At 40.4% G+C, this 18,988-nt stretch overlaps 1 protein-coding gene and 1 pseudogene across 6 annotated transcripts in view; one reads left to right on the top strand and one right to left on the bottom strand.

Annotated features, from left to right (window-relative positions):
- The window catches only part of Mpp7 (MAGUK p55 scaffold protein 7), a 293,217-nt gene that overhangs the window by 58,251 nt on the left and 215,978 nt on the right, over positions 1–18,988 (top strand). For all 6 annotated transcript variants that reach the window (XM_085833410.1, XM_085833408.1, XM_085833407.1 and 3 more), the window contains exon 2: positions 2,408–2,552. In XM_085833410.1, coding sequence (XP_085689536.1) covers positions 2,516–2,552 — 37 coding nt within the window. In that variant the 5' untranslated portion in view covers positions 2,408–2,515. The remainder of the gene's footprint in view (positions 1–2,407; positions 2,553–18,988) is intronic.
- LOC110285074 (mitotic spindle assembly checkpoint protein MAD2A pseudogene) lies at positions 16,587–17,265 on the bottom strand (annotated as a pseudogene).

Below are 18,988 nucleotides of genomic sequence, written 5' to 3'. Positions count from 1 at the left end.
CTAAGCAGGGCATGAGCGAGGTCTGGTTCACCCTTTCCTTTTCATTTTTAATTTTTAGCTCAGTGAGTTATATTTTTTCTTGGAATTTAAATGACTGCCGTCCTATTTTTAATTAACACCTTTCTCTGTATGGCTGTGTAGTATGAGCGGACTGTGTTTGCTTGTGATAATGGGAAGCACATGGGAAGATGTCACAGCAGGTAGCCAAGTCCAAGAAGCTCTATTTGATGGTGGGGTGTTCTTTTTTTTAAATATCAGTTTTCACTTTGATAATTAAAATGCTAATTTAGAAGGCTTTACTGGAATTTTACAGCTGTATTTTTCTCAAGTAAAAGCAGCTCGTTTGTCGTTATTCTGTAATATGAATCAGCAATTTAGAGTCTTTAGGAATTGAAGTGAATCGTTTTCCAGTGTTTACAGTGCCTGTTTTTCTTGTTGTCTTTAATATATGTTAAAATATGCTTTTAAGTGACTGAGTTTTCTGTCTGGCAAATTGGGGGAAAATGTACTAAAATGCTTTGTATAGTTATGATTTCAGCAAAAATGTAAATGATGTGTATTTTCCGTTGTTAATCTGCAGCGTTCCAAATTTAAAACACATGGCAGGCTCGTTCTTAGGCACTAGGCTGGGTGGATTGTAATTTCCCTGATTTCTTGTATGTTTTAACTTTATAATTGTATTGCCTGAATTAAAGAAATAAACTACCACACAGCCAGCTTTTATCATTTTTTACTCTGTGCAAGGCATGTCTTGACACATTTAATTATCATGCAGTTCTGAGTTATTATCTTCATTTGCATATAAGGACATTAAGGCTTATCAAGATTAAATAAGTTACCCGCAGATCACAGAGCCAGCAGGAGTGAATGTAAAGCCCAAGCTGACCTTGCATAGCTCTCACACGTTAGTATCGCCTATCCTTATTGTGAGATTACGTTAGGCTAGTCATTGAAAACTGTACTTTCCAGGGTATAACCACGCTTAATTTTTACTAAGAGAGGGTTTAGCTTGGATTGCTAGCACTTCTGTGAGTTGTATCAATGCCCTGCTTCTAGCTGAGCAATTTTGCCAAGGATATGCTTAGCCTGTGGTAGAGGACTTTGCAGCTGTTGTACTGGGATGACCTCTACAGAGTTGTAGCTTGCTAGTGACTCCGAGAGTCTCTGTTAGACATTGGGAAGTATAGCTAGAATTGGGATAAGAGAGGGAGGAAGTGGCTACACAGACTCTTCTTAGAGGTCATGGTACATCTGATCAGCAGCCTCTAGCAGATGTCACAGTCCTTTACACATGTGGGGGCAGTATGTTTTCAGTTAGAAATGTCATCAAAATCATTTACTCTCCTGTTAAATATCAGCCTGTCACTGCAGAAAAAAAATTCTTTACAAGAATTATGATTGCTCTGTATTTGTAAAAATACAAATTTTAAATTAGTTATAGGGTGTTTGATTTAATGATACTTGCTTTTTTATATACATATAAATGTTTATATGTTTCTTTTCTGTGATACATTTACACAATGGAGTACTACTCAGCTATTAAAAACAATGAATTTATGAAATTCTTAGGCAAATGGATGGAACTAGAAAATTTCATCCTGAGTGAGGTAACCCAGTCACAAAAGAACACACGTGATATGTACTCAATGATAAGTGGACATTAGCCCAGAAGCTCAGAATACCCAAGATACAATTCACAAAACACCTGAAACTCAAGAAGAAGGAAGACCAAAGTGTGAATCCTTCGATCCTTCTTAGAAGGGCGAACAAAATATCCTTGGAAGGAGTTACAGAGACAAAGTGTGGAGCAGAGACTGAAGGAATGACCATCCAGATAACTGCCCTACCTGTGGATCCATTCCATATACATTCACCAAACCCAGACACTTTTGTGGATGCCAACAAGAGCTTGCTGACAGAAGCCTGTTATAGCTGTCTCCTGAGAGGCTCCACCAGTGCCTGACAAATACAGAGGTGGATCCTCGCAGCCAACTAATGGACTGAGCACAGGGTTCCCAATGGAGCAGCTAGAGAAAGTACTGAAGGAGCTGAAGGGGTTTACAGCCCCATAGGAGGAACAACAATATGAAGTAACCAGTACCCCCAGAGCTCCCTGGGGCTAAATCACCAACCAAAGAGTACACATGGTGGGACTCTAGTCTCTAACTGCATATGTAGCAGAGGATGGCCTAATTGGTCACCAGTGGGAGGAAAGGCCCTTGGTCCTGTGAAGGTTCTATGCCCCAGTGTAGGGGAATGCCTGGGCCAGGAAGCGGGGTGTGGGTGGGTTGGTGAGCAGGGGTAGGGTGGAGGGGATGGGGTGGTTGGAGGGGAACCAGGAAAGAGGACATTAGAAATGTAAATAAAGTAAATACCTATTTTTTAAAAATGTTTCTTTTCTTCCTAGGGAGGCTTGTAGCAACACTTGGGTGAAACACAGCTGTAGTCCATTACATTTCCTGGAGCTTCCTGAGACAAGAGCGTGGAGGGCGGCCACATCTCTGCAGCCTGCATCATGCCAGCCCTGGCCACAGGATCGGCCTGCGACATGGGTATGAGAAGCCAAGGGGACAATTTCCCCTATATTCTTACAGTTTTATTCCCAGTGACTGTGATGTTGCAGGTACAAATAAACCACACTTGTCTTTCTGTGATGAACATAAAATCAGTCCCAGTAAGTCCTGAACTAGACAGAAGTGACTGGGGTGTTCTGACTGCTTCCTGCTCCAGGTGGTGGTGGTGCCCATGCCTGTGTCTTGCTTTTGGAACAACATTGTGCATTTAATTGTTAAAAATGAAGTATTTGAGAACACCCAGTGTTCTGGCAAATACTGTCATGCCAGTCTGCACCACCATCACTCTCTTTTAACAGCAAATGTGACATTTTTGCCATACTTGCTTCAGACCTCTTGCTTTCTGTTCTATTTATTTATTTTTACTCTCTTTTTTAGTCACCAGGAATTAAAAAACAAACGGAAAATCTGTACACATCATTAAGAGTTTATACTGGGAGAAGGGGATGTAAAGTGAATAAATAAATAATAATAAAAAGAGGTTATATTAAATCTAAACAGTGGGTATTGGTATTGCTCAGTGGGTAAAGGAACTTGCTGCCAATGTAGGTGACCTGAGTTCAGTCCCTGGGACCTACATGGTGGAAGGAGATCCATGTGTGAAAGTTGTCCTTGGACTTTCACTCTTCCAATGTACACACTCACTTACCCTCACTCACGATAAATAAGGAAATTTTAGCAACAACAGCTGCACACTAAACACATCCATTAACTATAATATTTAAAGGCTGATAGAATAAATACATATTTCTTTTTTTGACTGGATATATCAGAATTTATTTTTGAATTTTATTATACACTTCAATCATTATCATTTCAGCTTTTTAATGAGGAAAACAAACTATTGTTATTGTAATGTATAGTCTCATTATATTAGAAAGTTGAAACACAATCTATTCTTTCAATAAGCCAGAGATGCTGAGAGGGTCCTGATTTGATCTCAAGAGAGTTGTGTGGAGAAAGATAATACTCCTTGGAATCCGAATGTCATACTTTTAAATACATCTTTCTTACAGCACACACCATGCATAATTTAGCACATATTGACATCCTTACAATCAGCACTGTTTAAGTATAGATTCCTGGATGCTTTTCAGAGCTGTTCAGAATAAGGGAGAGCAAATAGGGCTGAAATCCAGTACAGTGTATGTTTCATGAGTGTGAAGCACTGGATTTAATCCTCAATAAAAAAGAGAAAAAAAGAGTAAGTGGGGTTAGGAAGTAGGCTTTCCTTTTGCTTGTTTTGATTGGTTTGAGGCAGGGTTTTGCTCCTTGTATCCTAGATTAGCCTTCAAGCTCACCGTCTTCCTGCCTCAGGCTCACGAGCGCTTGAATATTATGAGTGCCACTATACTTACACCATGCTGTAAAGTTTTGAGACTCCTCAAAAGAAGTGGCAGCATACTGGCAATGAAAAGAGTATCCAGTGTGTCACAGTGGCCGTTGTATCCCTGATGTCAGGGACCACAGGAAGCACCTGAGGCATCTGGCTCTCTGCCCCACCCCCTTCAGTCCCAGCATCACATTCTGCTAGACTTCACTGTTTCCAGCATACTTATGTGTACCTCTGCAAGTGCAGCCTGCTTCCTCCTCCTCTCTGTCTATCAGCAGATTTTCCCTCCTAGAAATGTGGACTGGGATTAGTTTTTGTTGTGATGAAATTTTAGTTTTTTGTTAAATCCTGGTGAACTTTAATTTTCTCCCCCTCAGGATGTTAATTGGGAAGTCAACTCCTTTGGAATATTTTTTCTTTTCTTTTTTTTCAAAGATTTATTTATTTATTATATGTAAGTACATTGTAGCTGTCTTCAGACACTCCAGAAGAGGGCGCCAGAACTCCTTACAGATGGTTGTGAGCCACCATGTGGTTGCTGGGATTTGAACTCTGGACCTTTGGAAGAGCAGTCGGGTGCTCTTACCCACTGAGCCATCTCACCAGCCCTATTTTTTCTTTTTAGTTTTTATATAGTTTTGTGTTTTGTTGTACTGTGCAGGATGAATAAGTTAGCTTCCTGTGGTGACATGGTAATTATAGATAAAAGTTTTCTAGGTGTGAATGTACTGTAGTTGTATAGTATACTTTTCCTATTCACCAAACTGGTGTTAGCTTAATTGATAGCAAAGTATTGCTAATGACATAGAACTGAAGGCTGAATGAAATATAGGTTTACAATTGAGAGCTGTGGGTCACAGATGGCTGGTACAGAATTTACAGAGAGCTTTCCCACGTAGCCATGTCACTTAGAACAGAAAGTTACTGACTTATGACACCTGCTTTCTGGCGTTTTCTAGCCTATGTGCTGGAAGGTTTGAGACAGGCATGGAAGACACTGCCTGTTCCCAGGTCACCATGTGGTGTTTGCATCTGGTGTTTAGAGTTGATGCTTAGAACCCTATACAGGTGCAGATGGTGCTCTTTTTACTAATGTTATATTGCCTAGCAACAATGTTGATGTTGATTGACACTGATGATCAGATCACAGAAGGAAGGCTCCTGACTTTAGACATGTGTATTGTAGTCATTTGGGAAAACACTGTGTGATGTGTGTTATACAAATGTGTATGTGTGGGTGTGTACCCTTATGTAGGTGTGGAGGCCAGAAAAAGATGTGGGTGTCCTGGTCTGTCACTCTATGCCCTTTGAAGTAGGGTCTCTCACCAAGCATGGGGCTAGGTTGTTGGGCAGCCAGCAAGCAAGACTTATTCATCCTTCTGTCTCCCCAACCCCAACACCACTCACTCACATGCTTGTATGCACATACAGACACATACACACATACACTTATACACAGTCACATATCTACTTTTAGCTTTCTTATATCAGTGCTACAGATTCAAAACTGGATCTTTATGCTTATACAGAAAGTACATTTACTCTCTGGTTCATTTCCCCAATCCCGGAAATGCTCCTTTAAAATTTTTTTTTAGTTACTTTTATTATTTTTTATAATCCAGTCATTGCCCCACTTCCAGTCTGCCCTCCTACAGTTTCTAGTTCCATTCCCCTCACTCCCACCCCCATCTCCAAGAGGATGTTCCCCTCCCCACAAGACCTCCCAATTCCCTGGGGCCTCAGTAGGTTAGGCACATCTTCTACTGAGGCCAGACCAGGCAGTCCTCTGCTATATATGTGTTGGGGGACTTGGACCAGCTCGTGTGTGCTACCTGGTTGATGGCTCAGTATTTGAAAGATCTCAGGGGTCCAGGTTAGTTGAGACTGCTGGTCTTCCTCTGGGGTCCCTTCCTCCTCATCTTCTTCTAGCCTTTCCCTAATTCAACCACAGGGGTCCCACTTCAGTCCAGTGGTTGGGTATAAGTATCTGCATCTGTCTCAGTCAGCTCTCTCTGAGGCCTCTCTGAGGACAGCCATGCTAGGCTCTTGTCTGTAAGCACACCACAGCATCAGTCATAGTGTGAGGTCTTTGAGCCTCTCCTTGAGATGGATCCCAAGTTGGGCCAGTCACTGGACTGCTTTTCCCTCAGTCTCTTCCCCATCTTTGTCCTTGCAGTTCTTTTAGACAGCTATAACTCTGGATCAGAACTTTTGACTGTGGGATGGGAACCCCATTGGGGCATCTTTTGGGTATATGCCCAAAAGTGGTATAGCTGGTTCTTTAGGTAGATCTATTTCCAGTTTTCTGAGGAGGCTCTGGATTGATTTCCAGAGTAGTTGAACCAGTTTGCAATCCCACCAGCAATGGAGGAGTGTTCATCTCTTTCCACACCCTTGCCAACATGTGCTGTCACCTGAGTTTTTGATCTTAGCCATTCTGACTGGTTTAAGGTGGAATCTCAGGGTCGTTTTGATTTGCATTTCTCTGATGAGTAAGGACTTTGAACATTTCCTTAAGTGCCTTTTGTGGTTAGGAGTTTTTCGTGTTTTGAATTTTCATTGACCATTGTGTCAGTATCTTCTAAGGTATCTTCTACACCTGAGATTCTCTCTTCTATCTCTTGTATTCTGTTGATGATACTTGCATCTGTAGTTTCTGACCTCTTTCTGAGGTTTTTCCATTTCCAGGGTTGCTTCTATTTGTGTTTTCTTTATTGTTTCTCCTTCAATTTTCAGGTCTTGGACTGCTTTGTTCAATTCCTTCACCTGTTTGACTGTGTTTTCCTGTATTTCTTTAAGGCATTTATTTGTTTCCTCTTTAAGGTCTTCTACCTGTTGACCTGTGTTTTTCTGTTTTCTTTCAGTGAGTTATTTATATCCTCCTTAAAGAACTCTATTATCTTCATGAGATAGGATTTTAGATCAGCATCCTGGTTTTTAGGTGTGTTGGTGTATCCAGGGCTTGCTGTGGTGGGAGAACCGAGTTCTGATGATGCTAAGTATGTTGCCTTCTGTTGCTTATTCTTGCACTTGCTTCTCATCATCTGGTTATCTCTGGGGTTAATTGACCTAGGTGTCTCTGTCTGGGACCTGCCTCCTGTATCCCTGAGAGATCTGTGGCCCTGGCTGTACCAGATCTCCTGGGAGGCCTTCAGACTGTGTGGTCTGTTGCCCTGGGTGTACCAGATCTCCTGGGAGGCCTTCAGACTGTGTGGTCTGTTGCTCTGGGTGTACCAGATCTCCTGGGATGCCGTCAGACTGTGTGGTCTTCAGAGGGGGTTGGCTGTACCCAGGGCAGATGATCTGCCCTGTTAGAAGCTGCAGGGAGGAAGGGAGGTGGAGTTCAGTCTAGCAAGAAGAAAAAAAAATAGATGGCCTAATCTGTAGCATATAACAAAATCTGTGATTTTTTTTTATTAAGATGAGTCAAACATACATGTTTTTCTGATGCCACCGATTAAACCTGGAGCCTCACACATGCTAATCATGTGCTCTATAGCTGAGCTACATCTAAACTATGTTAAATGTTGAACTCTTGAAGAAAGTGAGATTGAGGAGATGGGAATGTTTTCATATTGTACTTTAAAATGTCACTTTCTATTTTCCTTAGTGAAATAAGAAGAAAGGAGAAGAGGGACTGAAGCTAGACTCCTAAGTTCTCTACACAGGTGCGCGACCTGTGAACTACATCCCTAGCTCTGCTCTTTAACTGTGATAGCAAGGGCCTTTTCTTCGAGAGCTATGTGCAGAGTGTTTTGAAGGTGACATGCATGTGTATCCACATCTCCACCCTGTACTTCCGTATCATCTCCTATATTATCTCTTGAGTCGTGTTGTTTCACATGGCTTTACAATGTCAGAGATCACAGTGCTGCAAGGGAATTGTAACTGTTATAAATATTTGACCAGGAAAGATGCATACATTTAATGATGTTGTCAAGTTTGACCTCCAGACTTGTTAAGCCTGCTAACTACACTTGGAGTGCACTGAAGCTCCCGGTCTCCACACTCTTGCCAGTGTTCATTGCTGTAAGTCTTTGTACTTGCAGTCATCTGACAGAAAAACCATGGTCTGTTAAGTGGTAAGGTTGATTGTTCTGTGGAGCACATATCCACGCTTTGATGTGCTTTCCTGTCTGAGATATGTCTATTCAACCCTGTTCTCCACCACTGTGCTGTTTTATGATGGTCTACTTTATTTGCAGAATTTCTCATTTTACATTTATATATTAATTTTTTGGGCCATTTCTTCTAGTTGGCCACTCGTGGGTTTTTTTTTTTAATAGAGTTTAGAATCATCTAACCCTATCTTGGTTATTGCTTTTCCCCCTTCAGCTTAAGTTTGCTCCCTTGTCCAGGAGCATATATATTCTCCAAGATCTCTTTTAATAAATTTAAAGAATTGTTTTTACACATGGAATTTTAATCTGACTGCAGTTTGAGTGCAGAGTGAAGCAGAGATCTAAGCTTTCCTCACAGATTGTCAATCATCTTAGAATGAATGGCCCTGTAGTCCACTCTTTCCACTAAGTTCATAGTTTACTTTACTATATAGGAGCACCATGCACATTCTTGGTTTTCTTTCTGGATTATAATGACCTGTTGATTTCATCTCTATAATTTAATATTCCAATTTTTATAGTAAGTTTATAATTACAAAGTAGCATAGAAGTTGCTGTGTACCTCACACCAGCTTCTGCCATGGTTGCTTTCTGCATTTGTGAGGCAAACTCTAAAACCCACCCTTGTTTCATTAACGCTTCCCTCGTTGTCTGCCTCTCATTTGGAGCAGTGTGCAGCATGCACCTTGGTGATTCCTTAGGCACTTGGCTTGATGCTTTCTCAGGCTTGTCATGATCATAGAAAAGGTGCTGACTGCATGACTGAGACTACTGATACTGCCAGCCACCTGGCTCTCAGTGTCTCCACTGTCAAGTGCCTCTCCTTTTCCTCTTTCTGTAATATATAGTTTATGTATTTATATAAGCATATATTACAAATATATATGAAATATATATAAATATATTACAAATAATAAATACATTTAGATGTACATAGGAATATATTAATCATACATAATTAATATATAATAAATTATTGAATATAATACATACATTTTATATGTACACAAATATACATATATACATGTAAACATAAATAGACAATATATAATATACATGTACATATAAATATACATAAATACATATAAATATATTTGTATATTTGTACACACATATATACATTAATATATATACATATGTACACATACATATATGTTATTTTAAAATTCATATATAAATATAGATACTATAAACATATATGTATGTGCTAATACTATAAACATTTATATGGTATATGATATATATATAATATATAATATTTCTATATTATTTCTTTGGTTATCTTTATGAGAAGATCACACTTGATGACAGTTACGTTTTGTTTGCCCCCATTTAGGGTGCAGTATCTATGTAAGTTTCTTGGATTCTGGTCTTCTCTCCATTTATTCAGTTGTTCCTTGTCGGTGTTGACTGGTGGTTGTTTGGCTTCTGTTTGGGGTTATCATCCAGCACTGTCTTCTACCCCGGCTCGTCTAGCTCTAATAGTTGGATGTTCTGCCAGTCAGTCCCTTTGATCCCACCATTGACGGGCTGGCTTATTCCCTAGCACTTCCTGGCAGCTAAGAGGCTTGAGTAGTTTGTGCTGTTCCTCACGTAGCCATTCCTCCAAGGAGCCTAGTTTCTTCTGGGAGGAGAATAGGATTAGAAACGGAGATTTGCCAGGCAGTGGTGGTGCACACCTTTAATCCCAGCACTTGGGAGGAAGAGGCAGGTGGATTTCTGAGTTCGAGGCCAGCCTGGTCTACAGAGTGAGTGCCAGGACAGCCAGGGCTATACAGAGAAACCCTGTCTCGAAAAATAAAAAACAAAAACCAAAAGAAAAGAAACAGAGACTTATGAGCTGTTTCGCTTATTGAGTGTGACTTTAGACCCTCTCAGCTCACAAAGCAGAGACACAGTACACATTTATTTATCCATGTGCAGATAACCACAAGGCCATCTGAATCTTTTTTTTTGTTTGTTTGTTTTTTGGTTTTTCGAGATAGGGTTTCTCTATATAGCCCTGGCTGTCCTGGAACTCACTCTGTAGACCAGGCTGGCCTCAAACTCAGAAATCCACCTGCCTCTGCCTCCCAAGTACTGGGAGGCGTGTGCTACTACTGCCTGGCTTTGGCCATCTGAATCTTTTTGTGTAGGTCAGTTGAGCTGTAGTCAACATTTGCTGATGTTTCTACCTATTGCTATTAGTGAGGTAGTTTTAGACTCTTCCCTTTGCATGTCTGCAAATTCCTTCCTTGGGATTGAGGTCCCAGAACTTATTGTTTACTCATCCAGACAGTTTAGGTGGACAATAGGGCCACAGTTGTTGAACCATGGGATACGCCTGTCTTCAGCTAGAGTTCATTTTACTATTTGTATGCCTGTCATAGAGCATGCTAAAAAAATTACAGATTCATGCCTTTGCTGAGTATTAGTTTTAATTTTGTAATTTCATTAAATATTATTTATATAAACATATAATGTAAAATGTATTTGGACAGAAATGAATGTAAAACTTTTATAAGTACAGTTTTAAAAGTGCTTTTAACACCAACCTCCCTGTGACTGCCACCCACAGTAGGAAATCAGACACCTTGAAAACACTCTTAGCTGTACCTCCTGAGAGACTAGCAATCTGCTGAAAATTCTTGCTGTACTGTGTTGTTTGTGGTTTGCTAAGGAGCCCTTGGCAGCATGGTAGAATTCTGGCAGCTCCTGGAACTTTCCAAGAGGAATGGAACCATATTTTTTCTATAGGCTGAAAGTTGAGTATTATATTGAGAAAAAATAGATAATAAATTATGAATATCAAAAAGTAGATATAAGTAATAAGAACTTTTAAATAAAGTGTGAAGTATTTCAAAATAAGGGGAGAGTACAATCTTGATAGTTAACTACCAGACACACCTTTATAATGTTTTCTCTTCTATAATTTATTTTGGCTGTTTTTTGGTCTATGTATGGTGTGTGTGTGTGTGTGTGCATGTGCGCCGTACCGTCACATGTGCATGTATCTGTGTCTGGGGAGGCTAGAAAAAGTATTAGTTCTCCTGAAACTGGTATAAAAGTTGGTTGTGAGCAGCCTGATATGGGTGCTGGAAACTGAGTGTGCGTCCTCTGGAAGAGCAATAAGTACTCTTAACTGTTGGGCCATCTCTTCAGCCTTTCTTATTGTATTTTTATGTATTTCTTATGAAAAGAAAAAAAAACCCAAAGCAACACTTATATTATTGATAAACATTTTTTTTAAAACTATTGATAGTTTAAGTGTAAGCCCCATTCATCTTTCCACAGTAATTCTAGCAAGTTCTACTTTGCATGGTAGTCAATAACAAGAAAATGATCAGTAGAACACTATTGTCTTCCTTACAAAAGATGGCATCCACTGTGACAGATCTAGATGAGAACAGACTGCTTAGCACACAGTTTTACAGCTCTGGCAAGTGTTAGGGACTGGTTGTGCCATGCTTGGTCTGGCTCATGTTTCCTGTCCTGGAAGCTGTAGGACATGGCTGTGTAATTGTACTGGTACATGCTCTGGATCTGCATGCTCTGAGGAGCAGGAGGCCAATTTAGCCAACCCTTGGCTGTGGTAGTCATCCTCACCCGGCTTTTCCTAACAATAAGTTAAACATAGACTGCATTCAGGAACTGTGTGGCTAAGCCCACTGCATAATTACATTCCCGCTTAACCCAAATTAAATTTCTCTTCAATGGCAACTCATCCCTAATTAGATTCTTTCAAATACCACCATCCATTATGTATTCTTCCATGGCTTGCCTTCTCTGTGTATACTGCCCTTCTCTGCTCCCTGCCCAAAAGTTACTAATTTCCATGCTGTTGAACACATTTTCCTTCAGGATCACAGTCTCTGTATTTTATCCATCAAATGTTTCCTTAAAAGCATGATTGTGAAGTTAGGAACCTTTTCTCTCGTGTATACTTCAGAGTGGCATTTTGTATAAGGTATGAGGGAGGAACAGCTGGTTCTCTTTGCTAGCCACGCCCACATCTGGGACCTTCAGTACAGTGTGGAAGATGGTAGAGGGAGGGAGCACTCTGACTTTGGTTCTGGATGTCAAGGGATCAGTTCAACTTTGCCTCTGTCTTGTTAGATCTGTTTATTTTCCTGTGCAATACCTCCTTCCCCAGGTTTTTTTTTTTTTTTTTTCAGGTGACCTTGCATTGAAATATTTTTCTTTTTTCTTTCTATCTGTTCATTGTTGTCACTTGTGTTGTCAAGAAGGTAGTGCCATTAACACTGTACTGTAGCCCACAGAGCCTAGCCTAATGGGTCCAAGAGTTATCTGGATAGCAATTCCCAATTTAGGTAGCATTGACAATTTCCTTTCAGGTTGATGTTTCTCTCTCTCTTCATGGTTTCTCATGATATTCATGAGCATCTCAGGGGCAGAAGATGCCATTAGCTGGGGCCTGTCTGTTCAGAATGGACAATTACACTGTGATTTGTCTGGTTTGTGTTATCTCTCTTTAAAAAGGATTCATTTTAACAAGTTTATTTTAAAGATCCAGTTAGTCCATTTTGTGCTGTCCATATGTATTGTATGAGTGTTGAACAGATTCAGGAAGCTGATCTTAGGGGTCAAGACAGATGAGATGAGACACCAACTTAAAAATTAGTGTTCCTACCCAAGATATAAGATACAATTTGATAAACGCATGAAACTCAAGAAGAATGAAGACCAAAGTGTGGACACTGTGCACCTTCTTAGAATTGGGAACAAAACACCCAGGGAAGGAGTTACAGAGACAAAGTTCGTAGCTGGGATGAAAGGATGGACCATTTAGAGACTGCTGTATCCAGGGATCCATCCCATAATCAGCTTCTAAATGCTGACACCATTGCATACACTAGCAAGATTTTGCTGAAAGGACCCAAATATAGCTGTCTCTTGTGAGACGATGCCGGGGCCTAGCAAACACAGGAGTGGATGTTCACAGTCAGCTATTGGATGTATCACAGGGCTCCCAATGGAGAAGCTAGAGAAAGTACCTAAGGAGCTAAAGGGATCTGCAACCCTATTGTTGGAACAACATGATGTACTAACCAGAACCCTGGAGCTCTTGTCTCTAGCTGCATATGTATCGAAAGATGGCCTAGTCGGCCATCAATGGAAAGAGAGGCCCATTGGACTTGCAAACTTTATATGCCCCAATATAGGGGAATGCCAGGGCCAAAAGAATGGGAATGGGTGGGTAGGGAAGTGGGGGGCGCTATGGGGGACTTTTGGGATAGTATTGGAAATGTAATTGAGGAAAATATGTAATAAAAATAAAAAAAAAAAAAATTAGTGTTCCTCAGGAATCCAGCTTTGACCTGTGCATGCAGAGGTTAGAGTGACCTCAGGTGTCACTCCTTACCTTCCACATTGGCAAGGGGTCAGAAGTGGATAAGAAGGTAGCTAATGGGTGAAGAGAGCTGTACTTTGTCCTCTTCTGAGTTACAAACCACAAGGCCCGAACATCCTTTATTATGTTACATAGATTCCCTTTAACCCTAGCTTGCAAATGACATTTTTTTTCCTGGCATTTAAAGAATTGTTAGTCTTTAATTTTATAAGGGTTTTGCTTATATATCTTAATGAACATATGATTAGTTTTTAGAAAATTAATTAGTTTTAAAATGTTAAACAAGATTGTTTCTTAGGGGGAGGCTCAAATTGTTCACAGTTTACTACTCTTTTTAATGTAGTAGTGAATTTTGTTTGCTCATTTTTTTTTTTTTTTTTTTTTTTTTTTTTTTTTTTTGGTTTTTCGAGACAGGGTTTCTCTGTATAGCCCTGGCTGTCCTGGAACTCACTTTGTAGTCCAGGCTGGCCTCGAACTCAGAAATCCGCCTGCCTCTGCCTCCCAAGTGCTGGGATTAAAGGCGTGCGCCACCACCGCCCGGCTCGTTTGCTCATATTTTATTTCAAGGTTTGTATTCAGGAATATTCAGGAATAGGTTTAGCTTAAAATTTCCTTTTCACATTCTTTGTTGTTGTTGAGTTTATTATTTATTTACTTTTTTTTTTTTTTTTTTTTTTTTGAGACAGGGTGTCACTTTGTAGTTCTAGCTGCCTAAAACTTGCTTTGTAGACAGACCAGACTTAAAGGTTGTAATAGGACTATTGAAGCTTTCCATTTCTTCTTGGGTCAGTTTTAGTAGTATATTCAATACTTTTAGTACTCAGCCATTTCACCAACAATTTTAAACTTTTGTGGTTAAAATTACTCATAATAACACTACTTCATATCTGCATTTTTTGTGTTGGTGATTCTTTTTTTTTTGTATCACTGACTTTTAAAGCTTGATTTTTATAAAACATTAAAATAAGAGTTCTTTATTACAGAAATTAAACAGTATCAACTGCTTTGTGAGCTCAAGATATATACAACAAAATCAAATAATTAGCATGTATTTCAATATGGGGTCTATATTAAGAGAAATGTGGATATTAGTCCCCTATCTGATTTAGGATAGGTAAAGATCCTTTCCCAATCTGTTGGTGGTCTTTTTGTCTTATTGACGGTGTCTTTTGCCTTGCAGAAGCTTTGCAACTTTATGAGGTCCCATTTATTGATTCTCGATCTTACAGCACAAGCCTTTGCTGTTCTATTCAGGAATTTTTCCCCTGTACCCATATCTTCGAGGCTTTTCCCTACTTTCTCCTCTATAAGTTTCAGTGTCTCTCTGGTTTTATGTGGAGTTCCTTAATCCACTTGGATTTGACCTTGGTACAAGGAGATAGGAATGGATCAATTCGCATTCTTCTACATGATAACCGCCAGTTGTGCCAGCACCATTTGTTGAAAATGCTGTCTTTTTTCCACTGGATGGTTTTTGCTCCCTTGTCAAAGATCAAGTGACCATAGGTATGTGGGTTGATCTCAGGGTCTTCAATTCTGTTCCATTGGTCTACTTGTCTGTCGTTATACCAGTACCATTCAGTTTTTATCACAATTGCTCTGTAGTACAGCTTTAGGTCAGGCATGGTGATTCCTAATATCCAATATATATAGAGAACTCAAGAAGGTGGACTCCAGAAAATCAAATAACCCTGTTAAAAAATGGGGCTCAGAACTGAACAAAGAATTCTCACCTGAGGAATACCGAATGGCAGAGAAGCACCTGAAAAAATGTTCAACATCCTTAATCATCAGGGAAATGCAACTCAAAACAACCCTGAGATTCCACCTTACACCAGTCAGAATGGCTAAGATCAAAAATTCAGGTGACAGCAGATGCTGGCGAGGATGTGGAGAAAGAGGAACACTCCTTCATTGTTGGTGGGATTGCAAGCTGGTACAACCACTCTGGAAATCAGTTTGGCGGTTCCTCAGAAAATTGGACATAATACTACCAGAGGATCCAGCAATACCTCTCCTGGGCATATATCCAGAAGATGTTCCAACCGGTAAGAAGGACACATGCTCCACTATGTTCATAGCAGCCTTATTTATAATAGCCAGAAGCTGGAAAGAACCCAGATGCCCCTCAACAGAGGAATGGATACAGAAAATGTGGTACATTTACACAATGGAGTACTACTCAGCTATTAAAAGGAATGAATTTATGAAATTCCTAGGCAAATGGATGGATCTGGAGGGCATCATCCTGAGTGAGGTAACATATTCACAAAGGAACTCACACAATGTGTACTCCCTGATAAGTGGATATTAGCCCAAAAACTTAGGATACCCAAGATATAAGATACAATTTGTTAAATGCATGAAACTCAAGAAGAACGAAGACCAAAGTGTGGACACTGTGCCCCTTCTTGGAATTGGGAACAAAACACCCATGGAAAGAGTTACAGAGATAAAGTTTGGAGCTGTGAAGAAAGGATGGACCATCTAAAGACTGCCATATCCAGGGATCCATCCCATAATCAGCTTCCAAACGCTGACACCATTGCATACACTAGCAAGATTTTGCTGAAAGGACCCAGATATAGCTGTCTCTTGTGAGACAATGCTGGGGCCTAGCAAACACAGAAGTGGATGCTCACAGTCAGCTATTGGATGGATCACAGGGCCCCCAATGGAGGAGCTAGAGAAAGTACCCAAGGAGCTAAAGGGAACTGCAACCCCATAGGTGGAACATTATTATGAACTAACCAGTACCCCAGAGCTCTTGACTCTAGCTGCATTTGTATCAAAAGACAGCCTAGTCGGCCATCACTGGAAAGAGAGGCCCATTGGACTTGCAAACTTTATATGCCCCAGTACAGGGGAATGCCAGGGCCAAGGGGTGGGGGTGGGTGGGTGGGGGACTGGGGGTGGGGGAGTGTATTGGGGACTTTTTGGATAGCATTGGAAATGTAATTGAGGAAAATACCTAATTAAAAAAAAAAAAAGAGAAATGTGTCTTACTGTTGCATTTCTTGGGTTCTTCCTGAACTTACCATAGAATCAACAAGAGTGCTACACATTATCAAGGGGAGACAGCAGATTCATTGTGGAAGGAATTCCTTCAAAAATGGTCACCGTAGGTAGAAAAACTTCTGTTAAAAAGCTAAATACTTTGTCTAAATGATTTAGCTCAGAAGAATCTTGACCAAGATATAAAGAAGCATCTAAATATAAATATAGCGGGAGGTATAAAAGGTATAATGTGATGGGGGATGGTTTGTGTACCATCTCTTCATTGATGGGGTTTTGTAGGCCACTATACTATTCCCTTTGTGGCTTGTGGTTGTAAATCAGCGTAGATGGATTTCTTCAGAACTGGAAATAAACTGGGGTTCTGATTCTTCCCACTTTTCAGGTACCACCAAATCTTTGTCAGTGTAAATCAGCAGATCAGATGAACAAGAAACTTCCAACAGTGGCAGAAATGTCACAGTAGCTGTAATCTGTCTAATCACGGAATGGATTTCCTCCTGTATGGCTTTCTGGGACTTTTCTCTATGAACACCTTCCTCTTTTGCAGTTTTGTCACACTCATTATCAAACTGCCATCTTTCAAGGACTTCACCACTTTCACTATTTGAGATGACCAGCACCAGTTTCTGAGCTGAGCACGTGTACAGCCACCCTTTTAGTTGTTTCACCACGTTATTGAGGTGCTTTATAAGCTCGGGGTCAGTATTTGCAAGCAAGGTGATCATATTTCTGCACTCTAGTAAAGGTTTCCGATGGATAAATGCCACGCTGACACAAAATGCTGTTGATGCCAAATGAGAAGAACTCAGCCACGATTTCTGCGCTCCCACGCAGGGTGATGCCTTGCTCTTGGGTGAGCTGCTGTGCCATCACTTGAACGGAGAATACTACCAACCTCACTGCAGATGGCACCCTAATGGCTTCTGTGTTGGTGATTTTGATTTGGTATCTATTTTTGCTCTTTTGACCATAGCTCAGTTGTCAGTTTTGACAGCTCTTAGTTGTTTGGGTTTTTTTTTTATTTAGTTTGTGTATGTGTGTGTACATGTACTGTGTTTGGAAGTTGGTTCTTCTTGCTATTGTGGGCTCTGGTGGTGGGACTGTGGTAGTTACCCACTAAACCCCACTGTGTTCTCTCATTGCATTATGTTGTTAGGTCATTTAGAATTTTTTTAAAATAGGTTATTTAGAATAAAAAATAAGGCTTTTCCCCATTTGTTTTTCTACTACTGATTTATACTACTTTGTGATCAGAAAGTAGAATTCACATGATTTTAATCCTTGAGAGGTTTCTTTTGTTTGTTTGTTTTTACTTTATGTTCAGTTTTAGTGAGTGTAGTGTATGCTTTTAGCAATTGGTGTAATGCTGTATGTGTCTGTCAGGCTAGGCTAATTCCAATATTCTTTACAGAACACCTTAGAGACACTGTGGAATTGGTTTTAAACCAACTGCAAATATGTTGTGACTTTTCTATTTCCAATTTCACCTAATGTGACATAGTCACATACTGATCTGCATCTTGAAGGGTGCAGCAGCAATCACATCGAACACAGATGGTGAATTTCTTTTGTCAGAGTCACCCTCATACAACCCCAAATCACCTTAGAACAGATTCTTAGTGGGGAATTATCTTGACCAGGATAGATTGTGGGCCTGTCTGTGGAGCTTGTGGGATTGTGATGATCATGATAATTGAAGTGGGAAGACAAACCTGTTGTTGGCAGTGCCATTCCCTGGGCTTGGGTTCTGAACAGAACAGGGAGAGTGCACTTGTTTCTCCTCTCTTGACACTTGACATGACCAGATGTTTTAGGTTCCTGCCTTAATAACTGGAATTTGCAGCTAAAATAAACCTTTACTTCCCTAGGTATTTTTTTTTTGAGGGGAGGTTCAGGGGATTTTTATTATACTACCAGAAATAAAACTAGGATGATATACCTTATTTGAAATATAGTTTAGACTCTGCTCCATCTTAGACCCTGCATTTCTTTTAGACAGGTCTAATTTGGGTCAAAATTTTGTTCGTGTGTTGGTGACCCCCATCCCTCTACTGGGGGTCCTGTCTGACTACTGATGGTGGTCTCTTCAGGTTCCATATCCCCACTGTTGGGCATTTTGGCTAAGGTCAGCCTCATTGACTCCTGGGAGCCTGCCTCATTGTGGGTGTCTGAGACCTCCTAGAAATTCTCCTGACGCCCCACCCCTGGCAGCTTCATATTTGAGGGGACTGTGCTCTCAGAGGTGAAGGTGAGTGGGAATAGGGGAAGAACTCTGGGAGGGAGCACTGGGAGGGGGCAGCATTTGAGACGTAAATAAATAAATAAATAAATAAATAAATAAATAAATAATTGTTCAAAAATGCAAAGCTAGGTAGCGTTTCATCACTCTGCAGTGACCAGCCTGAGCTGTCACTGTGTTTGTTTTACCTGTCAGAGGCTGACATCCTGGGCTGTCATTTACTCAGTGTTCTGACTAGGTTCTGCTCTTCCACCTTGGCAGAAGCAAAAAGACTGTAAGTAGCATTTGCTTTTCCACACTGGAATGAAAATATGAGTAGAAGTACCTATTAGCAGAATGTCCTGAGGCTATGGA

This window comes from Mus caroli, unplaced genomic scaffold (genome assembly GCF_978045245.1).
Source record: "Mus caroli unplaced genomic scaffold, Mus_caroli_1 scaffold_19, whole genome shotgun sequence".
Classification (NCBI taxonomy): domain Eukaryota; kingdom Metazoa; phylum Chordata; class Mammalia; order Rodentia; family Muridae; genus Mus; species Mus caroli.
Note: the sequence above shows the minus strand (reverse complement) of the source record. Positions and strands in the feature narration are given on the sequence as shown.